The 25,562-nt window shown below is 40.0% G+C and overlaps 1 protein-coding gene across 3 annotated transcripts in view; it reads left to right on the forward strand.

The window, feature by feature from the left end:
• Nucleotides 1–13,679, forward strand: part of slc24a4b (solute carrier family 24 member 4b) — a 148,115-nt gene extending 134,436 nt beyond the window's left edge. For all 3 annotated transcript variants that reach the window (XM_020929276.2, XM_055149704.1, XM_055149705.1), the window contains exons 13-17: nucleotides 1,857–2,023; nucleotides 8,022–8,136; nucleotides 9,266–9,378; nucleotides 9,461–9,526; nucleotides 10,957–13,679. In XM_020929276.2, coding sequence (XP_020784935.2) covers nucleotides 1,857–2,023; nucleotides 8,022–8,136; nucleotides 9,266–9,378; nucleotides 9,461–9,526; nucleotides 10,957–11,106 — 611 coding nt within the window. In that variant the 3' untranslated portion in view covers nucleotides 11,107–13,679. The remainder of the gene's footprint in view (nucleotides 1–1,856; nucleotides 2,024–8,021; nucleotides 8,137–9,265; nucleotides 9,379–9,460; nucleotides 9,527–10,956) is intronic.
• The last annotated feature ends 11,883 nt before the right edge of the window (nucleotides 13,680–25,562 follow it).

The following is a 25,562-nucleotide window of genomic DNA, read 5'->3' on the forward strand; positions in this document are numbered from 1 at the left end:
AAACACTTCATACATTTATACACATACCCAGTACGCTACTCCAGTACTTCAAACACTTCATACATTTATACACATACCCAGTACGCTACTCCAGTACTTCACACACTTAATACATTTATACACATACCCAGTACGCTACTCCAGTACTTCAAACACTTCATACATTTATACACATACCCAGTACGCTACTCCAGTACTTCAAACACTTCATACATTTATACACATACCCAGTACGCTACTCCAGTACTTCACACACTTCATACATTTATACACATACCCAGTACGCTACTCCAGTACTTCAAACACTTCATACATTTATACACATACCCAGTACGCTACTCCAGTACTTCAAATACTTTATACATTTATACAAATACCCAGTACGCTACTCAAATACTTGACATATTTATTTTTCAGACTAATAGTCGCTCCGGTGTATAAGTCGCAACAGCCAAAAATGCATAATGAAAAAGAGAAAAACATATACAAGTTGCACTTTTTGGGGAAAGTTTTTTATATAAAATCAGAGGCCAGGAACCGACATTTCATCTTGAAAGTCAAGTTCTAGTAATAACAATAGAAGAGAGAACAACAGACTGTTAACGTCACATATGAACAGTTCTTCAGATAAACTATAACATAAACAACAGAACAGAACAAGTTTACCAAACTCTCCATCTCACTCCAAATCACTAAATCCATTCAATTCTTCATCCTCGGTGTCACTTCTGAGCAACTCCTGTGACCTCTGGAGGTAAACAGAGCGCCGCTTCCTCTTTTGTGTAGCTGTCGTCAAACTCGGCATCAGTTCCAGTTAGAATTATTACGGCCTTTCTGAATCCTGACAGGATGGTCCTGAAGTCCAGGATTTGTCGATCCATCCGGTGACTTCCAGGAAAGTTGCGTGGCGCATCCTCCCGGTTACAGTAAAGCTGTGCTCTTCCGCCAGTTCCTCACAAGTTTCCCGCTCACTCCAATCTTTCTTTCTGCTGCTCAATTACCGTTTTCGGCTGCATATTTCGCTACTTGCAGCAGCTCTTTCTGCAGGAGACATGCGCAGTAGAGTGAAGTGACAGTGGTACAGGAGTAATAGGAGCAGCAGATACTGACACACAAGACTAGAGCCTCTCACGGCTTCAGTGTGAACATTTTAATATATAAGTTGCACCGGAGTATAAGTCACAGGACCATCAAACCATGAAAAAAAGTGCGACTTATAATCCTGAAAAATACGGTAACCTACAGACATGACATAACAAAAGAAAAACATGTAGAACTGGACAATATATGATCACAGCCTCCAAACATCTGCACAGCCAGTCCATGTAGTTAATACAGTTAATGGACTGAGGTAGGAACTAGATTTTTTACCTGTTATTTTTGCATAAAGGAACTCAGTATGTGCTGCTGCAGTATGAGAGGAGATACCGAGTGTTGAGAGCTCTGATGATCTTCAGAACCTGTCTCACTACTGACGAAGATGGTCTCTGGGGCAGGCAGAGTAGACACCCTCATGATGTTCTCTGATGTTACAGCAACTTTCACCAGTCCAAGGATGTGACATTTACATTTGACAGTCAGGCTTCTGCTCTATTCTTGGGGTCGGAAAGTCTCATTACTACAGCACAGTGAACATTAAAGGGCCCATATGACACTGTTTTTTATCTAAATTATAATATTGTTTCCTCATCACAAACGTACCTCGAGTTGTGGTATGTTTTTGATGAGGTAACGACGTTATAACATGGCCGAACGCTCACAAGAGTCAATTTTACGTAATATAGGACCTTTTAATCTGGTAGAGTAAGTCAATCGGTGATAAAAAGTGACCATATTCGTCTGTGTTCTTTCCATAGGAGGTTGTGGCAGTAAAATCAAATGGCTGATCTCCTGGCCCCTGCTCCTGCTGCTGTTCTTCACCGTGCCCAACTGTGCTAAACCGCGCTGGGAGAAGTTCTTCATGCTCTCCTTCATCCTGTCCACGCTCTGGATCGCCATCTTCTCCTACGTCATGGTCTGGATGGTAAGTCGTGGAAGAAGTACTCCATTTTGCTAAGTAATAGTACAGATACAGAGTGCAAAAAATAAAGTATCACCTTAAAAAAAAAAACTTCTTAAAGGTGCATTATGTAACTTTTTTGGTGTAGGGTCTGTCAAAAGCTGTTCTTCATAGAGATGTTATTGCTTTGTCTGGAATGTTTCTCAGTATGACATTAAACCTTTCTATCGTCATGGAGATCAAACCAGAGCAAGTTACAGGTCAGATCTGTGGAAAGGCGACTCCGTTCAGTTTTTCTGGGTATTTTTGAGCTATAAAACCACCTGTAATTTAACAAATGCAAGGTGAAGCTGTTTAAGTAAAAGTATTAAAGTACCTGTTATGAAGTAGCACTTAGGGTATAAAGTAAAGTATTTCACAGACTGTTTTTATTTTTATTTGCTCAAACCTACAAATGTGTCAAAAATAATCCCTCAGCCTTTTCAGTAGCTCTCACACAATCATAAAAAAAACACTTTTACTTTTCAATCCTGTTCAAAAATGTGGTAGAAAATAGACACCTGCTCTCAAATGTAGTAAAGTAAAAGTAAAAAGTCTGCACTTTAAAATGAACTACACTTTAAAAAGTAATGTACAGATAAAACTTTGACTTCGTTACACCATTGTAAGCACAGTTCTCTCTAGTCAGTGGACAATGGGAGAGTTGGATAAGAAATAAAATAAGTCAACTAGGGCTGTCGCGGTTAGGGAATTTTTCCTGTGGTGCGGTTTAGCGGCTCCACAGTGCGATATGCAGTGATATTGCACCCCCCTCCCCGACCCCGCATCCCCCGGAGTTATAATATTTCCAGCGCCTCTGAAAACTCTCCGTTGTGTAGGTGCACATGTACCTTGGTTGTCATGTGGATATAGCGTGTGAAGCGTGGGAGAAGTAGCATTTGGCTTTGGAACAAGTGCCGCCGCATCTCTCCAGCGCACACTGTGGCAGCTCGGGTCAGAGTCCTGCACCAGGTCGGGTACTCGCGGACTTAAGAGAGTGAGAACCCTGAGCATGCGAAGCAGGTGCCTGCAAAGCGCTATCAAGTGACGGCCGCACTTACCTCTGTGTGGCGTGGAGCTCTATAAGGTCCTTTCACCTGTGGTCACCCAACGGTCTTTGCAGGCGCACCTTAGTCCTGAGTTAGTCCTGAGTTAGTCCTGAGTTAGTCTGAGTTAGTTCTGAGTTAGTTCTGAGTTAGTCCTGAGTTAGTCCTGAGTTAGTCCTGAGTTAGTCCTGAGTTAGTCCTGAGTTAGTTCTGAGTTAGTCCTGAGTTAGTCCTGAGTTAGTTCTGAGTTAGTTCTGAGTTAGTCCTGAGTTAGTCCTGAGTTAGTCCTGAGTTAGTCTGAGTTAGTCCTGAGTTAGTCCTGAGTTAGTTGTCCTGAGTTAGTCCTGAGTTAGTCCTGAGTTCTGAGTTGTCCTGAGTTAGTCCTGAGTTAGTCCTGAGTCCTGAGTTTGTCTGAGTCTGAGTTTGTCCTGAGTTTGTCCTGAGTTTGTCCTGAGTTTGTCCTGAGTTTGTCTGAGTTAGTCTGAGTTAGTCTGAGAGTCCTGAGTTAGTCCTGAGTTAGTTCTGAGTTAGTCCTGAGTTAGTCCTGAGTTAGTCCTGAGTTAGTCCTGAGTTAGTCCTGAGTTAGTCCCGAGTTAGTCCTGAGTTAGTCCCGAGTTAGTCCTGAGTTAGTCCTGAGTTAGTCCTGAGTTAGTCCTGAGTTAGTCCTGAGTTAGTCCTGAGTTAGTCCTGGTTATCACGGGCGGTAACGGGTGGAATGTTAACGGGTTCAGGCGGGTGCGGGTCTCTAAAAATGGACCCGTGCAGGACTCTGGGTCGGGCCACGTGCGGTGATCGTGGTGGCCCAACATGCACCACAGCGGGTCTCTTAGTGATTAATTTTTGCGGTTATTGCGACAGCCCTAAGGTCAACGCTTAGTTTAAGGACCACACCATAATGACTAAATAATAGTAAAACTGTCTCATTAATAAGAGTTTGTATACGACTATATTTTACAAGTATTGTGTTAATACTCTAAAGGGCCTGTACCTGAAGCAGTCAAGCAGTAGTTTTCAAGTTAACAGAAGAACTCAGCCTAAATATGCAGGATCTGTGAGTTAAACATGTGTGAATGAAACAAAACACAACTCCAAGTCTGTTTGTAATGAGGAAACTAGAGACAGATCAGAAAATACTGTAATATGGGCCCTTTAACTAGAATATAACTTGTTCATTTAGTTAAAATATATTCAGATCTACTCAAAATTCAAGTTAAACACAAGATCTCATGTGTTTTTGTCACTCAACATTCATTGTTGCGTAATGTATTAAAGTCAAATGGCAATCACATTCTCAAGTTAATTAAACCAAATAGTCACTGTGTTATAAACAGTGTAAACTCTTGACTTAAATCCCAGGCAGATTAAAAGCTTTACTTCAGTCATTATAAAGTTTAGAGGGGTGTTGTGCATAGTGAGTGATTTTGTTCGAAACTTTTCCTGAAAACTGAAAAAGTCGTTTCAATGCACACGCTTACAAACTCACAAAAACACACCCTGACTTCTAATTAGCGGTGTGCAAAAATATTGAAATATCGATATATTGTATCGTGTAATGTGATGATACGGTATCGTTATCGTGGGCTGCTGTATCGATATATCGCCAAGAGTATTTTTGGTATATTTTAATAAATTATTTTGTTACAGAGCTACAGTTTTGTTGCTTGTTCAGAGGAAGGAAATACATTTATGCAACACATGATATTTTCACTGTTTTGCCGATTAAAATGTTTGTGTTTCATATGAACTTTGGACAAGAAGTGGTTAAACAAAGACTTTTGGTATGACAACCATGATTTAAAATCTATCGTATTGAATCGCAAGCTCACTATATCGAGGTATGTATTGTATCGGGAAATTCTGAATGAACCCAGCCCTCTGAATATTATTTAGCAGTTGTCGAACATGCTTGTGTGTACTCCAAAAAATTATATTACTGTATATACGCTCTGGATTATAAGGTGCACTGTCATTTATTTTCACAAATAAACCGCACCGAACTTTAAACGAAACACAACAGTTGGATGGGTCAGTGGGACTTTGTTTGTTTGTGGCGTTCACGGTGACTCTGGGCTTTGTTCAGTTGTGGCGTGTAGGGAGGGTGCTGTCTGGGACACGGCGTGTTCGCAGCGACTCAGTCGTGTCTAGAAGTGGCACGTTGCACTCGCTTTTTCGGTTCGTTCCTCCGTTCCGTTCCTCGTCGGCGTGGAGTGATGAGTGTGGCTGTGGGTGTTTTTCGCTGTGCGGTCGCTGTCTGCTCCGTGTGTGTTTGCGTGTTCTGCGGGTGGTGCGGCTTTGTAGTTTACTGAAGTCGTGCTGGGACACCCGAGTGGATTCGTTTATAGGGCGCTCTGGATTGTGGGGCGCGCAGTCGTTTTTTGATGGGGTTGGAGGCTTACGCGCCCTATAACCCGGAAAATACGGTACACTTTACATTAGTTCATTAAAGGTCCTATATTACGTAAAATTGACTTTTGTTTCATTAACACGTTTGAGTCCTTTATTATTAGTCTGTCTGCATCTCCAGAGCTCAAAATGCTCTGTTCCACCTTGTGATGTCATGAAGCAGTATTCATATTATTTAGTATTTCAAGTTAACACCTATCATTTATCTTTTGTTTAGTAGAAATTGGCAATTCCAGGGCTGAAGGCTGTATTTTGTTTGAGAACTCTGAGTAAATATGCAGGGTTTGTGTATTAAACATGTGACTGAAACGTAACTGAAGTCCAGGTATGTTTGTGATAACGAAACATTATAACATAGATCTGAAAATAGCGTAATACGGGCTCTTTAAGCTGCATAAACCACTGCCTCCCACTGCAGTGAACAAGAGTGAGTGCGGCTGCTTTGACTCTGTTGGACACATAAGGTTGTTGCGTCCCCGTGGGCAAGGACACAAGAATCTGACAAGCTTCCAATTACTGCCCCTACTGTTTTCTACTTAAGAAATGCCGATATAAACACTGCAGTACTGGAGCGTTATTAGAGTTGGATATTTGACAATGCAGAAAATGTTGTTTTAAAGGACAGATGTTAGAACGGTCAGCTTTATCCATGGACTATTCTGCAACCCTTCCACCTGTACTATTGGTTTTGCAGGTCGCTGGGATTTGGCAAAGAGGCAAAAATAGCGATCCATCAGGCTTGTTTCTTTTATTAAGTTGTTTTAGCTGAATATTGTGGTTTAAAATGTGCAAATTTTAAAATAGGTGCCATAGATTACAACTATATATCAGACGCAAGCACATATAATAAGTATTTCTTTTTAAAAATGTCTTTATAAACTTTAAAATATTGAAGCATGATTGGATGCATCGTTGACAATCTAGAAAATGTTGTTTTGAAGGACACAGGTAAACAGTGTGTGTGTGAATGGGTTGTTGGTGCAATTCCAGCTCCTACAGATGAATACTGTTGTTGTGTCTTGTTCTGTCTTGTTGTGTTGTTGAACAGGTGAGTGGTTTCTAGAGTGTGGATTGGGCCACATTTTTCTGTCCGAGCCCGGAGCACTGTTGAATCCGACCGGAGTCCGATAAGCACTAAGATATTTGTGTCCAAATGTGACCGAATCACAGTATTTTCATAGGCCGACCAATGACACATGTAGGATATTGTTTGTGTGGCTTCTAACGGACACACAGACGCAAAATATCTAAAAAAAAAAAAACTCGGGATATAGCGAAAATAATGGTAAGACTTTATTACTCACCTCTCGTAAAGTGGTAAATTTAAAGTGCAGCATCTCATCCACGTTATCCATTTGAAATTGTCCTCTGCAAATAATGACCTCCAGTTCCCAAAACAACGCTATTAATCCAGTTTGAGGCAAGAGTAAAAAAAAAAGCGAGAGTAGTTCCTCACTTGTGTCTGTTTACATCCGTGAAGCTGCAGATTAGCGACAGTGACTCTTCTTCTTTTAGGTTACATTTACACTGAAACAATGTATGACCGTATCGTAAATGATTTGCATCCAGACATGTCGTTTCTGTGTCCGCAAGTCTTCCCTGTCCACACAGCTTTGCACATATTTGTTTACGTTTTACAGAAACCAAACTTAAAACCACATGGCTAAACTAAGAGCTCAAAAAACAGCTCGCTCCTTGTGCCCTGATGCAGTTCAGCTTCGGTCGGACTTTAAAAGGACACGACTCAGTGGAATATGAGTGTTCTTTCTGTGACAGGGGGGTGTTCTGCTGATGGTGAGTCTGTTCTGTGCAAGTAGTTCTAGCTCCACTGTTTGTTTAAACTGTTTGCCGCAATCGCGTCACATGACCAACGTCACGAACCCAACGAATCAGGAAGGTGCAAGTCACAGTGACGTGGTCCAATAAAGATGCAACTGGAGCTTCTACATCAGCGTATCAACGTTTTCAGGCGTCTACACTGCGCCAGATCAGATCCATGAATTTTTGGGAGCTGGCGGCACCAGATCGTTCCGTCTCTGGAGCTGTTTTCCGTCAGATTAGTGTGGACGAACACTGCATCCACAATTAAAACAACTCGAATATGTACTATTGGATGGGGCCTTATGCTTTAAAAATCACGTATCTGAAGTATTGCACCACATTTCACAAATAATAACACAGTTTTGACTTGCATCTAAACTAGAAATGCAGTACTTTGATCTTTTGAACACTTAAGAGTCTCAAAGCGAGTGGTTTTACTGTAGACAGGAAACAGCTGACGAACATAAGTTTTAAATATTTGTCTTAACAAATACACAAGCGGGTGACGGACCTTTAAACAAAAAGTTACATAGTGCACCTCTGATTTTATAGTCTAGACTGTTTATACGTTTAGAGCCATGTTTTGTTTTTGTTTTTTTGCTGTTCAGTTCAGATGGATTGCAAAAATATGCTGCTACGAAGAGAATTACATTTTCGCCGTTTCAATGTCGTCCCCCCACTCTCCCTCTCCACATCTCCTTGTTTTTGTTTAGGTGACTATTATCGGCTACACACTGGGAATCCCGGACGTCATCATGGGCATCACGTTCCTGGCGGCGGGCACCAGCGTTCCAGACTGCATCGCCAGCCTCATCGTGGCGCGTCAAGGTTCGGCTTTCTACCAAAATCAATAGCGGGCTGCGGAGAGCTGTGGAGTTGTGTTCACGCGGTATTTTTGGAGCAGGTTTTTAGTTTGGACTCAACGGTAACCCCATCTGTGTGCTTGGATACAGATCAATACAGTTACTTACCCTGGCAGGTTTTTCCACTAATGCAACAGAAATGTATCCAAGATTGTTTTTTTTTTCTACTCTGTTGGTTGTTTTCAGATGGTACAATGTGCTGATGTCTCTCTCAGATTTGGCAGGAGACAGTGTTTTGTGTCAGTAAAATTTTAATGAGAAATATCCAAGAGAAAAATCCACAAACGTCGAACTAACTGGCTCCATTACTAAACCACATCTGAATAATGATTTTACCTTTGCTGCCCTCAGATTATTTGAACATCGGACTGTAGAAATATTTTGAAACGCCACACCAGAACTATTTGTCTCGTTTCTGGGTAATTAAAACAATGGGGTAAGATTAGATTGTCATTCATTGTTCTTAGTGAGACCAGTGTAAACAGCTCAAGTCTAGAATGACAAATTGACAGATTTTTATTGTGAGGAAATGTACACAGTAGATTAAGGGCAAAATGTTTCAAGTATTCACTGATCTAATGCAGCCTGGACACGGTCTCTGTATTTTAAAGATTGATTTAGCTCTTTCTTACAAATCTATAAATATGACAGAAACTTTATTTACTTTGTCAGTCTACTGCAGGGGTGTCGAACTCAAATTCGCCAAGATTAAAAACTGGGACTAAGTCATGGGCCAAACTAAATATTTATTGAAAAATGTGCATGTTTTCTCTTCTTTCGAGATACGTAATGTTAAACCTTTTATTAAAATAAATGTTTGATAATAGTTTTGCTTAAACATTGAATCCAGAACAAGTAAAATATAAAAGAACAACATTTTAAATAAATAATGTCCCTATAGTCAGCTCTATTACATGTTTGATATGATCTCGCGGGCCAAATTTTGTCCTCAGGCCTGGGTTTACATGTCTGGTCTACTGGAAAAAAACAATATATTTCTGTATCCTTTCTCCAGTGTATTATTATATCACAAACAAGAGCTTAAGTCCATTCCCCTCTCCCTCCTCCCTCTCTCTCCTTTTCTTTTCCCTCAGGTCTGGGGGACATGGCGGTCTCCAACACCATCGGCAGTAACGTGTTTGACATCCTGGTGGGTCTGGGGGTGCCCTGGTTTCTGCAGACGGTCTGCATCAGTTATGGCTCAGAGGTACGTGCCCTCAGACCCTGGTTCACTGGTTCATTACAGGTGACGTCTGTGGAGGCTAACAGGACTGTGTCCCTCTCTCTAGGTCATGATCAACAGCCGTGGGCTGGTTTACTCTGTGGTGCTGCTGCTGGGTTCTGTGGCTCTGACAGTGAGTAATGTTCAACTTCTGTCCCTGTAACAGAGGCTCTGGGCTGGGTGCACTTGTGTCTTCAGTTATGCTAATGTGTTTAGCTCTGTAATATCAATCTGGAATAACACCATGACATTTATTTTAGTGAAATTTTCTCTTCGGCACCAAAAAATAATGTGTGAACCAGAGGTGGGGACTTGAGAGTCGTGACTTGGACTGGAGTCAGACTTGAGTCACTATTTTTAGGACTTGAGACTTGACTTGATAATATAGATTAAGACTTGGGACTCGACGTGGACTTGAAGGTCAATGACTTGGGACTTGACTCAGACTTGAGGCCTGTGACTTGAGACTTGATTCTTCTGCTAAAAAATATATATATATATATGTTTTTAGAAAATACTTCTCTTTACAGTTGATAAATGCAGTACTTAACAAACTGGAACGTGTCCCTCCCACTTCTGTTTGTTACTTTGTGTGTAACACAAAAAGTCATAAACTTTAAAAAGTAAAAGTCATAAACTGCAAAAAATGTAACCTATATTTGGTACTTTCCTGTCTTTGACTTGGGACTTGACTCAGACTTGAGATGAAAGATTTGAGACTTTACTCTCAAAACAACGACTTGGTCCCACCTCTGGTCTGAACTCAAACAGCTGTGTACCAGATGGATTCTCTCAGCAATCCAGGTTGCAGCCAAAGGTTATTAGTGTTAAACGTGCACAATACATGCATCCTGAATTTCGGACTTCCGGTCATTGCGCAATGCATACTGAGAAGGATCCTCAGAAAAAGTGAGCACCAAACCACCATGTTTGTTTTCCCAGTGGGATGCATCTATTGTCAAAGTTGATCTTTTCTAGTCTTTTGAACCATATCGCTTTTGTTTCTGGTTCTGATATTGTCATATTTTGGTTATGGGATTCAGACATCATAATTGTGTAGTTGTTGGATGTCCTAAATGGACTTCTGAAGTTTGCAAACTCCACAATTGCAAATGAGAATCAGATGTGTGACTGTAAACCTCCGTTCAAACTGTTTCTCTTCCCAACGAAATTGAAAAATAGTGAAAGACGAAGGCGATGGGCAGGATTGATCCACAGGAAGGACCAAAAAGGAAACCTTTGGTTGCCTAAGAAATCATTCCGAGTTTGTGGCGAACATTTTGTATGTAGAGCGCCAAGATCAGCTTTGACAACAGACGCATCTCACTGGGAAATCAAACATGGCGGTTTGAGTCCGAAATTCTGGATTAGTGTATTGATGTTGAAGTTGTTACTCATGAATTCCGAACTACTTGCCTTATAATAAGCCAATAGAAATGTTTTAAAATGTAAACTCTGAACACAATCCTATTATTAAAAAAAAAGAAATCTCAAATCTTATCACAGCTGCAATGCTTGACAGAACTTTTACGCTTTGCTGTAATTGTGCCGTCTTTTCCGCAGGTTTTGGGGATCCACCTGAACAAATGGCGTCTGGACTTCAAACTGGGCGTGTACGTGCTCATCCTGTACGCCATCTTCCTCTGCTTCTCCATCCTCATCGAGTTCAACGTCTTCACCTTCGTCAACTTGCCCATGTGCACGGAGGCCTGACCGCGAGCCCCGCCCACCCCACGCCAATGGCAGATTTCTTAGTTCAGTAATAACGGACCTATCAGCGAACTGATTCCTTCCTTCCTTCTTCCTTCCTTCTGCACTTTTTTGTGATCTAAAATTCCAAAATTTTGTTCCAGAATTTTCTGTTTACTCATTCCAATTTCAGGTTTTTCCACAACGATGTTAATTCCGTTGTTTTTGGCTGCTAACTTCCACCCGGCTAGCATGCCTTTAGATATCGGGGACTTCGGAATCGGAATTTCGCAAGCGCCCCCGTCGCTATTCGACGTTGTAATTATTTTTCCATGTTTATCCCAAAGCCAGATCTTGAACCAAAACTTTCACCGTCCTTTTCAACCAAAACATCCCGCCAACTCCCGAGTATTCCTACGTGAAATGCCAAAACCCTTCGTCTGTCAACATTCGTGCCGTGCTGTCGAAAGAGGGCGGGGCCTTGTCCCGCGAAGTGGGCGTGTCCTCGAGAGGGCGTGACTCTGGAAGCTCCTCCCCCTTCCGTTTTTTGGACCTGTCTCTGCATGGCCTCTTTCTGTCTCCGCTTTACGATACCCACTCTCTGAATTTCCGTTTTTTTTTTTTTTCTTCCCCATCTTGTACCGCAATGTCAACGTTCCTACTGACTGTAATGGTGTTATGCATATGCAGCACTGCACAATGTAAACTTGTATTTATGTTAATTATTTTGTATTTATTGTTTTTCAAGATCAAGATTTTGTGTCTGAATTTACCGAGGAGAGTTGCAAATAATATAGGACATTGCCTGTTTTTTTTTCACTGATACAAATTGCACATAACTGCTTTTCTCGCTTCGTGCTGTAAGGAGATTTGACCACTAGGTGGAGCTGGCACTGGACGCTCCACTACATTGTATTTTCACACAGCCGTGATGGTTACTCAACTTGAGCCCTACTACTACTACTACTACTACAACTACGACTACTACTTCTACTACTACTACTACTACTCCTCCGCACAACTTCAACTGATCTAAAAACTGCATTCAGGAACACAAAAATGCAAGCGATACGACTCAACACTTCCACCCTTTGGTCAACAGGGGGTGCCATCACAGCCTGTCGGTTATCAGGGAAAAATCTCTCCAGGAGGTGGCGCCGGTGGTCTGTCCATGTAGATATTGCACTTTAAAACAGCCGTCCTCTCATCCGAATCAGATAGTGCTTCCTTCTCCGTGAGTGCGTAAATCGACGTGTTTTCGTGCGTGTGCGTGTGGGACATTTTAGGCGCGCTTGGTTTCCTCCCTTTTCCCCCGGAAACGACTCCGACTCCGAAAACATCACGAGTGCACACTTTCCCCCCGCCCCCCCCCACTCTCCCTGTGTCTGCAGTGCATGCGGGTACTTTAACGAAATGAAACAAAAAAAAAAATGACACAAAGCTCTTTTTTCGAAACAGCACAGAGAACAACTTTGAGGAAAAAAAAAAAAAAACACACATACGGAACGCCAACGCCAACTTTTGATCTTTAAAAAAATATCGGCAGCTACGTGCTACATTGCTAACGCGGACTCTTTTTCGACAACGTGCAAAAACGCCTGTAAGGAGTCCACAAGCGAACGGCAGAGAGACTAAATCGTAAAAAATATGGGGTGTGTTCTAAGTGTTTAAATTTGTACCTGTTTGGCGTTGCTGGCAGGAATCTTGTATATGCAATTTCTATGTAAAGAATCGACGCAACAGATCGTTCGCTGGGAGGTTGCCATATCGAAACTGGAGTGACGTGAGTTTGTTTAGTGACGTGTGAGCTCACAAGTGTGTAATTTTGATTTTGATGTGTTCGTATTTCGGGTTTTTTTTTGCAGAAGACCCAAAAGCGGACATTTTTTGACCCGAATTCCAATTTTTCGACCCCCAACCCCGCAACCAACCAACCAACCAACCGCACCTGCTGTTTCGTGTACAAGGGCATTAAAAACGAATCGCAAGCCTAGCTAAAGAGGCGGAAAGATGCATGACGGAATCAAAGACTTTAGCGGACTTGGGGAAAATCTTAACGTTCGTTTGTAGGAGTTGGAGAGACACGTAGAGCAACCGGACCTATTTTTTTTTTCCTTTGGGACTTTTGGCTTTATCTGCGAATGTTTCAAAAAAAAAGTGTTATATTTTTGTGTATATTGATGCAAGAATCATTTTTGTCCATTTTGTTTGTTACGAGTCACTTTTGGAGGTAAAAATATTGACTACTTTGCCATATTACTTGTTGAAATCGGACTCGTATGGCGATCTATGTACAGAGTTAAATGCACACTACAGGTTGGGACAGAATTTCGGTGGAATTCGAGGGGGGAATTTTGAGATTTGATTTCAGAAACGCGACCCGATGCACTGTGAGCTCAATGTGACGTGGAAGTTGTTTGTGGAGAATAATAATAATGAGTAAATAATTATAAAATATATTTAATGTAAAGTTAGTTACTATAAAAAAATATTATGAGGACATCTGTATAACTTATATGAATGTATTGTCTTGCTATACCGGACATATCCAACCAATGCATTTTACTGTAAAGCAATAATGTGAAGAAAAAAATTAAAATGGCGAAATAATTCATGGATGTTTGTGTCACAAGTTTGTGGAAGTTGACATTTTTACACCCTTGTTAATGAACTTTTTAAAGGCGCTGTACCTGATTTTTACACTCTTAAAAACATCCGAAGTGGAGTCCGAAGTGGAGTCCGGAGTCCGGAGTCCAAAGTCGAGTCCAAAGTCGAGTCCAAAGTCGAGTCCGAAGTCGAGTCCAGAGTCTAGTCCGAAGTCCAGAGTTTAGTCCGAAGTCTAGTCCGAAGTCTAGTCCAAAGTCTAGTCCAAAGTCTAGTCCAAAGTCTAGTCCAAGTTTAGTCCGAAGTTTAGTCCAAGTTTAGTCCGAAGTTTAGTCCGAAGTTTAGTCCGAAGTTTAGTCCGAAGTTTAGTCCGAAGTTTAGTCCGAAGTTTAGTCCGAAGTTTAGTCCGAAGTTTAGTCCAACGTTTAGTCCGAAGTTTAGTCCAAAAGTCGTTTAGTCCAAAGTCGAGTCCAAAGTCGAGTCCAAAGTCGAGTCCAAAGTCGAGTCCAGAGTTTAGTCCAGTTTAGTCCAGAGTTTAGTCCAGAGTTTAGTCCAGAGTTTAGTCCAGAGTTTAGTCCAGAGTTTAGTCCAGAGTTTAGTCCAGAGTTTAGTCCAGAGTTTAGTCCAGAGTTTACTCCAGAGTTATCGCGGTCACAACTTTCAAAGACCACAGCGGAGTTTTGCCGTGAGTGTAACGAGCAAACTAGCATGCTAACAGCGCACTTTCTGGTTGATGAAGGATAAAACGCTTTATAATTAGATGAAGATAACGCATGGCAGTCTCGGGTCTACCACGAACGCTGTTTTTACAAATTTTCACTACAAAAAAACTAAATCTAATCAAGTGACGACTTGAATTAAGAATTTTTATCATGATTTGAATAAATTTCATTATCTGCGACTAGACTCTTTGTACTTAAAATATGAAAATACATCTTTCTACATTTAAAATAAGAAAAACAATAAAATCAAATGTTGAAGATGCAAAAAACCCCAAGGCACTCACTTGTTAAATGAAATAAAATGCCTGTATTAATTTTCGGCATGTCTTAATGGACAACTTACAAAGTCTCGATGCGTTTCAGACCTGAAAAATAAAGACATTTTATTTTAAACAGTGAGTGCCTTGGGTTTTTTTGCATCTTTAAATTGAAATCCCTTCCCAAAGAGCACCACTGAGTTCTATCTACAGTGTATTATCCTCTGGAAGTCCAGGAACCGCTCCATTTGAAACTTTTTACTTTTTTTTTTTTTTTAAGTCGAATGTTGCTTGAATAAAAAAAAAACACACTTATTCCATTGGTAGATAATTATTTTGTCAAGTTGAATCTACTCAAATAAAGTTAAATGTTCTTAATTTAAGTCATTTTAACTTACCTAGATAATTGTTTTTTCCAATGTTGCACAGCTGCCTGGACAAAAATCAGGTACAGCCACTTCAGCATGTATTTCATTGACCAAGACTGACTGATACATTCAGACTGCACGACTTAAAGCTCAATTCGGATTTTTTTGTGAAATCTGATTTTTGTGCAAGGTCGTTCACATTTCCAATTAAATGTGGCTTGTATGTGATCTCCAGTGTGAACTTTAAACGCCCCAAAAGTGTCCCGCATGAGCACTGGACGACACGACGACGTCACACACAGCGAGCGTGCTGTGTTTACGGAAGATGCCTAAACATGAGCACATGAAGATTTTAAAGTTGCTGTCGTACCGGAGCCAGAACATGTACAGCTTATTTGTTTTAAGGAGGAGACTGAGAAGGAGAAGGACGAGGTTTTTGGCCGTGGCGTTTTGTGGGACAGCGGCAGCGACGTCCGTTGAAAGGAACGTGTTGGTGCAGAGTCGCAGCCAAGAGCGGTGGGATTGCGATGTGTTTCACTGCTTCACTCAAACGGAGTTCAGACACAATTTTTGTATGACGAGAAGAATGTTTGTGTACATTTGTGACGTGTAGGTGGGATGAACGTGACCTGGCCGTTCAGACTGAAGTCGCATGTCAAAAGATCGGATATGTATCGGTTTTAAGAGCACATATCCAAGTGGTCTGGGTCGCATTTGAAAAAATCAGATCTGTGTCGTTCAGACTGTCATTAAAAGATCAGATACAGGTCGAATAAGGGGTGAAAAAATTGGATTTGGGTCACTTCAGGCTGCAGTTTAAACATAGTTTTACATGCATTGGGCCCCATTTAACAATTCAGTACAAAATATTATCTTCAGCATGATCAAAAAAATAGTACCTCTATGAAATTTCAAATTTGTGATTCTGCTTAAAGTTACATTTCTTCTTAGGAGTATCACTAACACAAAACATTTAGATCACCGTGTTACCTCTTGTTTTGAAAATGCTCTGTTCACCAAAACAGTGTATTCATGTTTTATAGGTTTTACTTCCCGTTTCTCCTTTCCTCTCTCTCTGCTAGGTCACTCCCCCTTCAGATCACTATCACAACACAATCTGCGCTAATAAAACTACTGCACATCGCATCAGGTTTGTGAAGCTGTAGTGCAGGGGTGTCAAACTCATTTTGGTCCCGGGGCCGTATCCAACCTACTTGGATCCCAAAGGGGCCGGATCAGAAAACTCATGGCACATAAACCCCAAAAATAACAATAAGTTCAAATATTTGTGCAGAGGAACGCAAATCTATTACAGAAATCTTTTTTAATTGATGAACTCTTTCTTATTATAATATTATAATATTATGAACAACCTGAAACTTTAAGAAAAATTCAATTTCAACATTTAAAATATATTTTTGTAGAAAATCACCCAAGGGCCACATTAAAGGTCTTGGAGGGCCGGATCTGGCCCCCGGGCCTTATGTTTGACACCTGTGCTGTAGTGTATTCTTTTTTTTTTTAATCATGTTTTTGTATATTTATGGAGAATTGTCGTCTAGGAGCATGGGTGGTTTTTGAAACGTGTCTGAATAGGGCCCGGGAGAGATCTCTAGATGACTCAAACATGCATGGATGGCGTCTAAAACCTCTTCAGGCGTGTTTTTTGATGAAGGAGCAGCGTTATAACATGGCAAAAAGCTCAAATAAAAGGATCGAGCAGTGTGCATAATCTCCTTTTTTTTTTTACTTACAGCTCTCAAATTTACTACAGAATTTAGTGCACTTGAGAAAAGTGGCTGTGATTTTTATTAATAACGCACTTGAAACTGAAGTGAAGTGTCTTACCCAAGGACTATGTAGAGATATATAGTGCAGACAGATGGAGTTAAATGTGGTTAAATGTTAAATGTAGATGTGACCATAGAAGTGGTTAATTAATTGAGCTCGATTTGGAAAAACAACTAAACATATAACCTGACAACAAAATCCAATTAAGTAAATACATTCGTCTCTAATTAAATGCTAATCTAGATTCACATTCGGAACCTGCATTTTATTTTAATCCAAATTAATTGGATTACACATTTGAATCTTCTTCTTTTCTCAATATTTTGTCATTTGTATTCCAGTTGGGACACACTATCCTACTGTGAGTCAGTCTTTTTCAGTCTGATTCTTAATTTTTTCATTCTCTTTTCACCAAAATCCACTGTTTTTTTTTTCCACAATATGCAGTCGTATCAGCAACACCAACTGGCTCTCCAATTTACACCAAGCAGTATTTTTAAAGGGTTAAAGGGAATGTTGTTTCTTCATCACAAACAGACCTGGAGTTGTGTTTTGTTTCATTCACACATGTTTAACACACAAACCTGTGGTAATACAGGAAGTGCTCCACTGTTTTAATACTGTTTTTAAACTCCATACACCTTCACTAGAATCATTTGGATAATTTCAGCCCTGGAATTGTCTGTCACTAAGCCTGATTCATCAGCTGGTTTCACGTCGTGGAAACCGTCTGACCCCGCAGCATTAGGATTCGTTTGCTCGACAGTTGGCGGGTACTTTTTTATTTAACCAGTCGCTGCTATTTGGTCGTGACGTATGCCGTGCGTCGCTAACAGAACTAACTGGTATATTAAGGTTTTCTCAAATTCTGCAGGAAGAAGGGCAATAATGTCTTTCCCCTTGATAAAAGTCACCAAACATTCTCTTTGTTACCGCTTTAAATATCGACCGCTTTGTTTACTGTTGTGCTGAACCACAAAAGGGACCCAGACAGGCGCTGGAGTTTGACGTCATGCCTTCACAGCTCTTCACTGATTGGCCGGTGCATGGTCGGTCTACAACTTCCAGGGTTCTTGCAAACCGTCTATTGTATTGTGATTCTTAACCTAATCACTGGAGAGAAATGAAATTGAGGCACTAGATGTCACTAGTCAGTGGCAGAATTTAACAAAGTAAAAGTAGTAACGTACTGTACTTAAGTATACACATTTTAGATATTTGTACTTTACTTCAAATCAAAATCAAATCCAATTTATTTGTAAAGCACATTTAAAACAGCCAAAGCTTACCAAAGCGCTGAACAACATTTACAGTGAAATAAAACATACAATAAATAAATCAAGGATGATAATAATAATAATAATAATAATAATAATAATAATACATTTATTAATTAATAAAAATAATACACAAATACATAAAATAATTAATTAAACATTAATTAATTAAAAAATAATACAATAAAAAATAAATAAATAATAAATAAGTAATAATGAACAGAAAGCTGCCAAGGTGTCTCTTCCTAACTCTCCTTGGCATTTTTCCAGTCTCTTTAAGCAGATTTTAATGTGGATACTTTTTATTTCTGCTTTACTGCAGCCGAGAGCAGGTATCTGTACTTTCTACTCCACTATATGTTTAAACTGAAAAGTAAAAGTATTTTTATAGCTTGAGCAAAAATATACAAATGGAACAGCAAGGAAAAAAAGTGAGCAGGGTTTATTTGCCATATATCTGACTTGGTCTTGTTCAATCTCCATGTAGATAGATTTTTTTATTTATTTTTTTTTTTTTAATGACTATTATTTATTTGAGCAAGGTAAAACAAAATCAACAACACTAACAAAAACAAAACAAAAACAAGGATATGTACATATTTGGGACCTGGTGCTCAAAAGGAGTAGAATGAAGTGAAAAAAACACAAAAACAAAAAAAAAACCTTACAATCTTCTACCTCCAATGATACTGTGTGATTTAATGCCATAGTGTGAAACATTCCAGACAAAGCAATAAGATCTCCATGGAAAAAAGAATCTGACTGACCCTCAACCTGAAAAGTGACACCTTTAAGCAGCAAAACCGAGTACGTGTAACAGCTCTGTTTCTACTGAACAAATGACATGACATCACAAGGTGGAACAGCATTTTGAGCTTTGGAGATGTAGACAGCCCAATAAAACATGTGAATGAAAAACAAAATACAACTCTGGGTATGTTTATGACGAGATAACAACACTCTAACTCGACTAAAAGCTCACACGAGTCCAATATATGAGCTTTAATTAAGACAGGGGTGTCAAACTCATTTTGGTCCGGGGGCCGTATCCAACCGACTTTGATCCAAAAGGGGCCGGATCAGAAAACTCATGTCATATAAACCCCAAAAATAACAATAAGTTCAAATATTTGTGCAGAGAAACACAAATCTATTACAGAAATATTTTTTAATTGATGAACTCTTTCTTTTACAAAATATTATAATATTATGAACAACCTGAAACTTTAAGAAAAATACAATTTCAACACTAAGTTTTAACATGAACTTGTTTAACATTAACTTGTATAAATAGGAATAAGTCATTTTTTCTTGGAAAATCCTGCACTCGGCTTCACTTTTCTCATTTTGGACATTTTTCTGATGAGGGTGTCACGGTCAACAGTCAAAACGATCGTCCTTTAAGAGCGTTTGGAAAGAGACAAGTCTTCATTTGTGCTGCTCTGGTGGGAGGGGCCACGTACAGAGACGCTGGAGACGCTGCTGTGATAAACACCGCAGAAAATTAACAATATTTTAATAAAAAATAGAATTAAAATATTTTAGTAGAAAATCAGCCGAGGGCCAGATTAAAGGTCTTGGAGGGCCGGATCTGGCCCCCGGGCCGCATGTTTGACACCTGTGAATTAAGACTTTTCTAATCAAACATCAAAATCACAGAACCGTACATTGCAACATATATTTTTTTCTGAATAGATAAAATGAAAGAAGTGGCTCTTGTGATGAAAACGCTGCCGACAAACTGACGTTGGACTTGAATAGAGAATAATTACACTTCGACGGTGCGTTTAAATGGTATGATAATGGAGTGTGTGAGTGGAGAGGTGCTCAGACCCATGATCCAATCTCGAGGATTATACACGGCGGACACCAGCAGGGGGCAATGTTGTAGCAGCAATCTAGTGTGGGCTGGTTCTAGAGGAGGATAGAAGTCTTTGCAAGCTTGAATCTGGGCATGGCTATATATTTTTAAGTTTGAGAAATGTTAGTCGAAACTTGGGCCCAACTTTTAAACTTATAAGGATTTGGATTTTGGAATTATTCACGTTTGGAGAGACTAAACAGGACTAATAGTGAAAAATAATGAACAGGAAATCGACTTTGTGGTGGTTGCAAGGTGGTTTTGTTTATTAAGATTCTTCTCACATTCATTACACGCATTTTACCGTACACAAACGCATATTAATAACAAATACACAAATATACAGTCATGAATAATTGTGTAAAAAGGAACAGACACATCACACCACTTATATTTTGGTTTTGACGCGTTCCATAATTGTGAGAAAAAAGTACATTTAGTATGAATATGTTCTAATAAATAAATGGTATTTGAGTCTGCATTTGTGATTACATTGGTTCTTAGACTTAGACTTAAATTTTATTGATCCAAAAAGGAAATAATATGGATACAGTTGCTCACACATCACAGTATAATATAATAATCTACACTTCCCAAGATGCAAAAAACTCTGGTCAGATCTGCTCAGGTTGTGTACGTGTTGACGTCACATACATACAGTACACAGAAACAAACATCTCTAATAAACTTACACGAGGCTTCCTAACAAATGTAGAGAATTTGCAGAGATATTATTAGTGAACAGAGAAGGATCTGCAATCACCTCTGTCCAAATTCTGGATGCACCAGTTCGTCGCAGGCGAGTCAGACCCGGAGAACCCGTCGATGGTGGGACGACTTTGTGGAAGGAGTAGCTGATGAAAATGAATAGAGTGAAAAATTCCGTATGTCCAAAGACGCCCTGGTTGCTTTAAAGGTTGTATAGAGGATTTTTTTAAGGGAAGAGAAATACAGCGACAGTCCTAAACCAGGACTAAACCAGGACTAAATCAGAACTGAACCAGGATTAAACTGTGACTAAACTAGAACTAAACTAGGATTGAACCAGGACTAAACCAGGACTAAATCAGAATTGAACCATTACTAAACTAGGACTAAAACAGGACTAAACCAGGACTAAATCAGAACTGAACCAGGATTAAACTGTGACTAAACTAGGACTAAATCAGAACTGAACCAGGACTAAACCAGGACTAAATCAGAACTGAACCAGGACTAAACTAGGACCAAAACAGGACTAAACCAGGACTAAATCAGAACTGAACCAGGATTAAACTGTGACTAAACTAGGAACTAAAAACTAGGACTAAACTGAACCAGGACTACTAAACCAGGACTAAATCAGAACTGAACCAGGATTAAACTGTGACTAAACTAGAACTAAACTAGGATTGAACCAGGACTAAACCAGGACTAAATCAGAATTGAACCAGGACTAAACTAGGACTAAAACAGGACTAAACCAGGACTAAATCAGAACTGAACCAGGATTAAACTGTGACTAAACTAGGACTAAACCAGGACTAAACCAGGACTAAATCAGAACTGAACCAGGACTAAACCAGGACTAAACTAGGACTAAACCAGGTCTAAACCAGGTCTAAACCAGGACTAAATCAGAACTGAACCAGGACTAAACTAGGACTAAAACAGGACTAAACCAGGACTAAATCAGAACTGAACCAGGATTAAACTGTGACTAAACCAGGACTAAACCAGGACTAAATCAGAACTGAACCAGGACTAAACTAGGACTAAAACAGGACTAAACCAGGACTAAATCAGAACTGAACCAGGATTAAACTGTGACTAAACTAGAACTAAACTAGGATTGAACCAGGACTAAACCAGGACTAAATCAGAATTGAACCAGGACTAAACTAGGACTAAAACAGGACTAAACCAGGACTAAATCAGAACTGAACCAGGATTAAACTGTGACTAAACTAGGACTAAACCAGGACTAAACCAGGACTAAATCAGAACTGAACCAGGACTAAACCAGGACTAAATCAGAACTGAACCAGGACTAAACTAGGACTAAAACAGGACTAAACCAGGACTAAATCAGAACTGAACCAGGATTAAACTGTGACTAAACTAGAACTAAACTAGGATTGAACCAGGACTAAACCAGGACTAAATCAGAACTGAACCAGGATTAAACTGTGACTAAACTAGAACTAAACTAGGATTGAACCAGGACTAAACCAGGACTAAATCAGAATTGAACCAGGACTAAACTAGGACTAAAACAGGACTAAACCAGGACTAAATCAGAACTGAACCAGGATTAAACTGTGACTAAACTAGGACTAAACCAGGACTAAACCAGGACTAAATCAGAACTGAACCAGGACTAAACCAGGACTAAATCAGAACTGAAACAGGACTAAACCAGGACTAAACCAGGACTAAATCAGAACTGAACCAGGACTAAACTAGGACTAAACAGGACTAAACCAGGACTAAATCAGAACTGAACCAGGACTAAACCAGAACTGAAACAGGACTAAACCAGGACTAAACCGGTCTCACTCCTGGTCTCATTCCTGGTCTCAGTCTCAGTCTCAATCCAGGTCTCAGTCCTGGTCTGGTCCTGGTCGCTCTTCCTGTTTATTACCACACGACATCACAAGGTGGAACAGAGTGTTTTCCATGTGTTGAAGAAACATTCTAACATAAATCAGAAAACAGTGTAATATATGTTCTTTAAATTGAGTCTCTGCGCTCTGACAGTGTTTCCTTTTTTGCATTTAACATCACAGAGAGTTAAAGAAGTTTACTCTGTTGTCTTCCTGTCAATAGTCTGTGCTCCTGAGGCCTCTTTAACCAATTGAAATCATTAGTGGAGCGATTCTACCTCTGAGATCCAATTACCAAAGATTACTGCGCTCTGGCCTGTGGCTGGAGAAGAATTGTTAAAGGACCAGATTAGGCTGTTTTCTGATCTATGTTTTTGCGTTTCCTCGTCACAAACAGACCTGGAGTTGTGTTTTTGTTTCATTCACACTTGTGTAAAACACAGAAAAATCCGTGTGTCGTTCGTTCATTCGTTTTTCAAAATAAAAGCAAAAATAAGAAAGTGAAAGCGGTTTTCTTCATTATTTGTCTCCAAAACCAAAATGAAGAAGAAGAAGAAGGAAAAAAAAAAGGATAATGATTGTTTTTTTCAGTTTTTGATTCTGTGATTTAAACTGTGATGCTGGATTGAACCAGGACTAAACCAGGACTAAACCAGGACTAAACCAGGACTAAACCAGGACTGAACCAGGACTAAACCAGGACTGAACCAGAATTAGACCAGGACTGAACCAGGACTGAACCAGAATTGGACCAGGTCTAAACCAGGACTGAACCAGGACTGAAACAGGACTAAACTAGGACTGAACCAGGACTGAACCAGAATTGGACCAGGACTGAACCAGGACTGAACCAGAATTGGACCAGGTCTAAACCAGGACTGAACCAGGACTAAACCAGGACTAAACCAGGTCTAAACCAGGACTGAACCAGGACTGAACCAGGTCTAAACCAGGACTGAACCAGGACTGAACCAGAAACCAGGACTGAACCAGGACTAACCTAGGACTGAACCAGGACTAAACAGATTAAAACAGACTAAACCAGGACTAAACCAGGTCTAAACCAGGACTGAACCAGAAACCAGGACTAAACCAGGACTAAACCAGGACTGAACCAGGACTAAACCAGGACTGAACCAGGACTGAACCAGGACTGAACCAGGACTGAACCAGAACCAGGACTGAACCAGGACTGAACTGAACAGGACTGAACCAGGACTGAACCAGGACTAAACCAGGACTAACCAGTCTAAACTAGGACTGAACCAGGACTGAACCAGGACTGAACCAGGACTGAACCAGGACTGAACCAGAATTGGACCAAGACTGAACCAGGACTAATCCTAGGACTGAACCAGGACTAAACTAGGATTAAAACAGGACTAAACCAGGACTAAACCAGGTCTAAACCAGGACTGAACCAGAAATGGACCAGGACTGAACCAGGACTAAACCAGGACTGAACCAGGTCTAAACTAAGTCTAAACTAGGACTGAACCAGGACTAAAATAGGTTTAAACCAGGACTGAACCAAAACTAAACCAGGACTAAATCAGGACTAAGCCAGGACTGAACCAGGTCTAAACCAGGACTAAACTAGAACTGAACAAGGACTAAACCAGGACTGATCCCAGAACTGAGCCAGGACTGAACCGGGTCTAAACCAGGTCTAAACAAGGACTAAACCAGAACCAAACCAGGTCTAAAACAGGACTGAACAAAGACTAAACCAGGACTGATCCTAGGACGAAAGCAGGGCTAATTAGTTTTTTTCCATTTTGGTTTCGGAGATAAATAATGAAGAAAATAGTTGTTTTGTCATTTTCTTATTTTTGATTTTCTTTTGAAAAACAAATGAACGAATGATACACTGATTGTAAAGTAAAAACATCTCCATGGAGACGAGTAACGGGCGTGTCGTCCACCACAAAAGTTCCTGGGAGTTAATTTAGCGTAATATAGAAAAATGCACCTTTAACTTCTTTTATCTTTAGCCTCGTCTTCATCAGAGTTCAGCCGTGGGCCCAGATGGACAATGTTCTTTAAAAGACACAGTATTTTTGCTCCGCTCGTATCCGGATAATCGCTCCTATTAGCATTTGGGCGACGGAACGGCCTCATAAGTCCCTCCATTCGACACAAAATGGCCGCCAAATGAAATGATGTGTAATAAACGGTTAACTTTACAACGGCCAACAGAGAGCAGCTGTCACAACACGGCATTATGGGAGAGCTGTTACTGGGCCTTTTACACCCGCTTAAATGACCGTGTAAGTCTAAGTGAAGTTCTGGACTAAACAAGGGAGGAGTGACTAAACATTTAAACAAAACAAAACCAGACTTTGTACCTCAGTTTGATGTCTATGGTTCTCAGAATTGTGAAAAAATCAGGGGCAATTGTTATAGTAATTGACAGGGTTGTAACAGTTACACCCTTATCATCAGAAGCCCCCCTAGTCAGAAAATCATGACCTCTTCTGTTGGTTTGTCAGCAACATTTCTCTTGAACAATTGGATGTATATTTGATGAAAGCAACAGGGAATAATTCCTTGGATATCAGGGAAGAATTAGTAAACTTTTGGATGTTTACCAATTAAAAATGGCTGCAACATCAACATTTTTAGAGATATTGACAGGAAAACGCATAATCATGTATAACAGCATTAGCTAAGGCCAGCATGACTTAATTTGTTGGTTTACAAACCCACCAATGCTATATTAAAAGAAAAAGATTTAAAATAAAATTGAAATGAAGGTTGTAGAGCTCGAATTACTGAACATTTTGCAAGTTGTTGCCTGAAAATCAGACAATTATTAACCCTGTTCCACTTAAGACAGACATTTCCACCCAAATCATTATTTCCTCAAACATTTTTGCCATATTTTAAGGGTTTAATATATTTATTACTTTTAATATTTACTTTTTAAAATATTTAAAACTTGAAATACAATTTCATTTGTAACAATTTCTAACACTACCTGAACATGGATTTTCTGACTAGAGGCTCTTCTGA

Source organism: Boleophthalmus pectinirostris, unplaced genomic scaffold (genome assembly GCF_026225935.1).
Source record: "Boleophthalmus pectinirostris isolate CB_2022bp ecotype Guang Dong unplaced genomic scaffold, ASM2622593v1 HiC_scaffold_13, whole genome shotgun sequence".
NCBI classification, from domain to species: domain Eukaryota; kingdom Metazoa; phylum Chordata; class Actinopteri; order Gobiiformes; family Gobiidae; genus Boleophthalmus; species Boleophthalmus pectinirostris.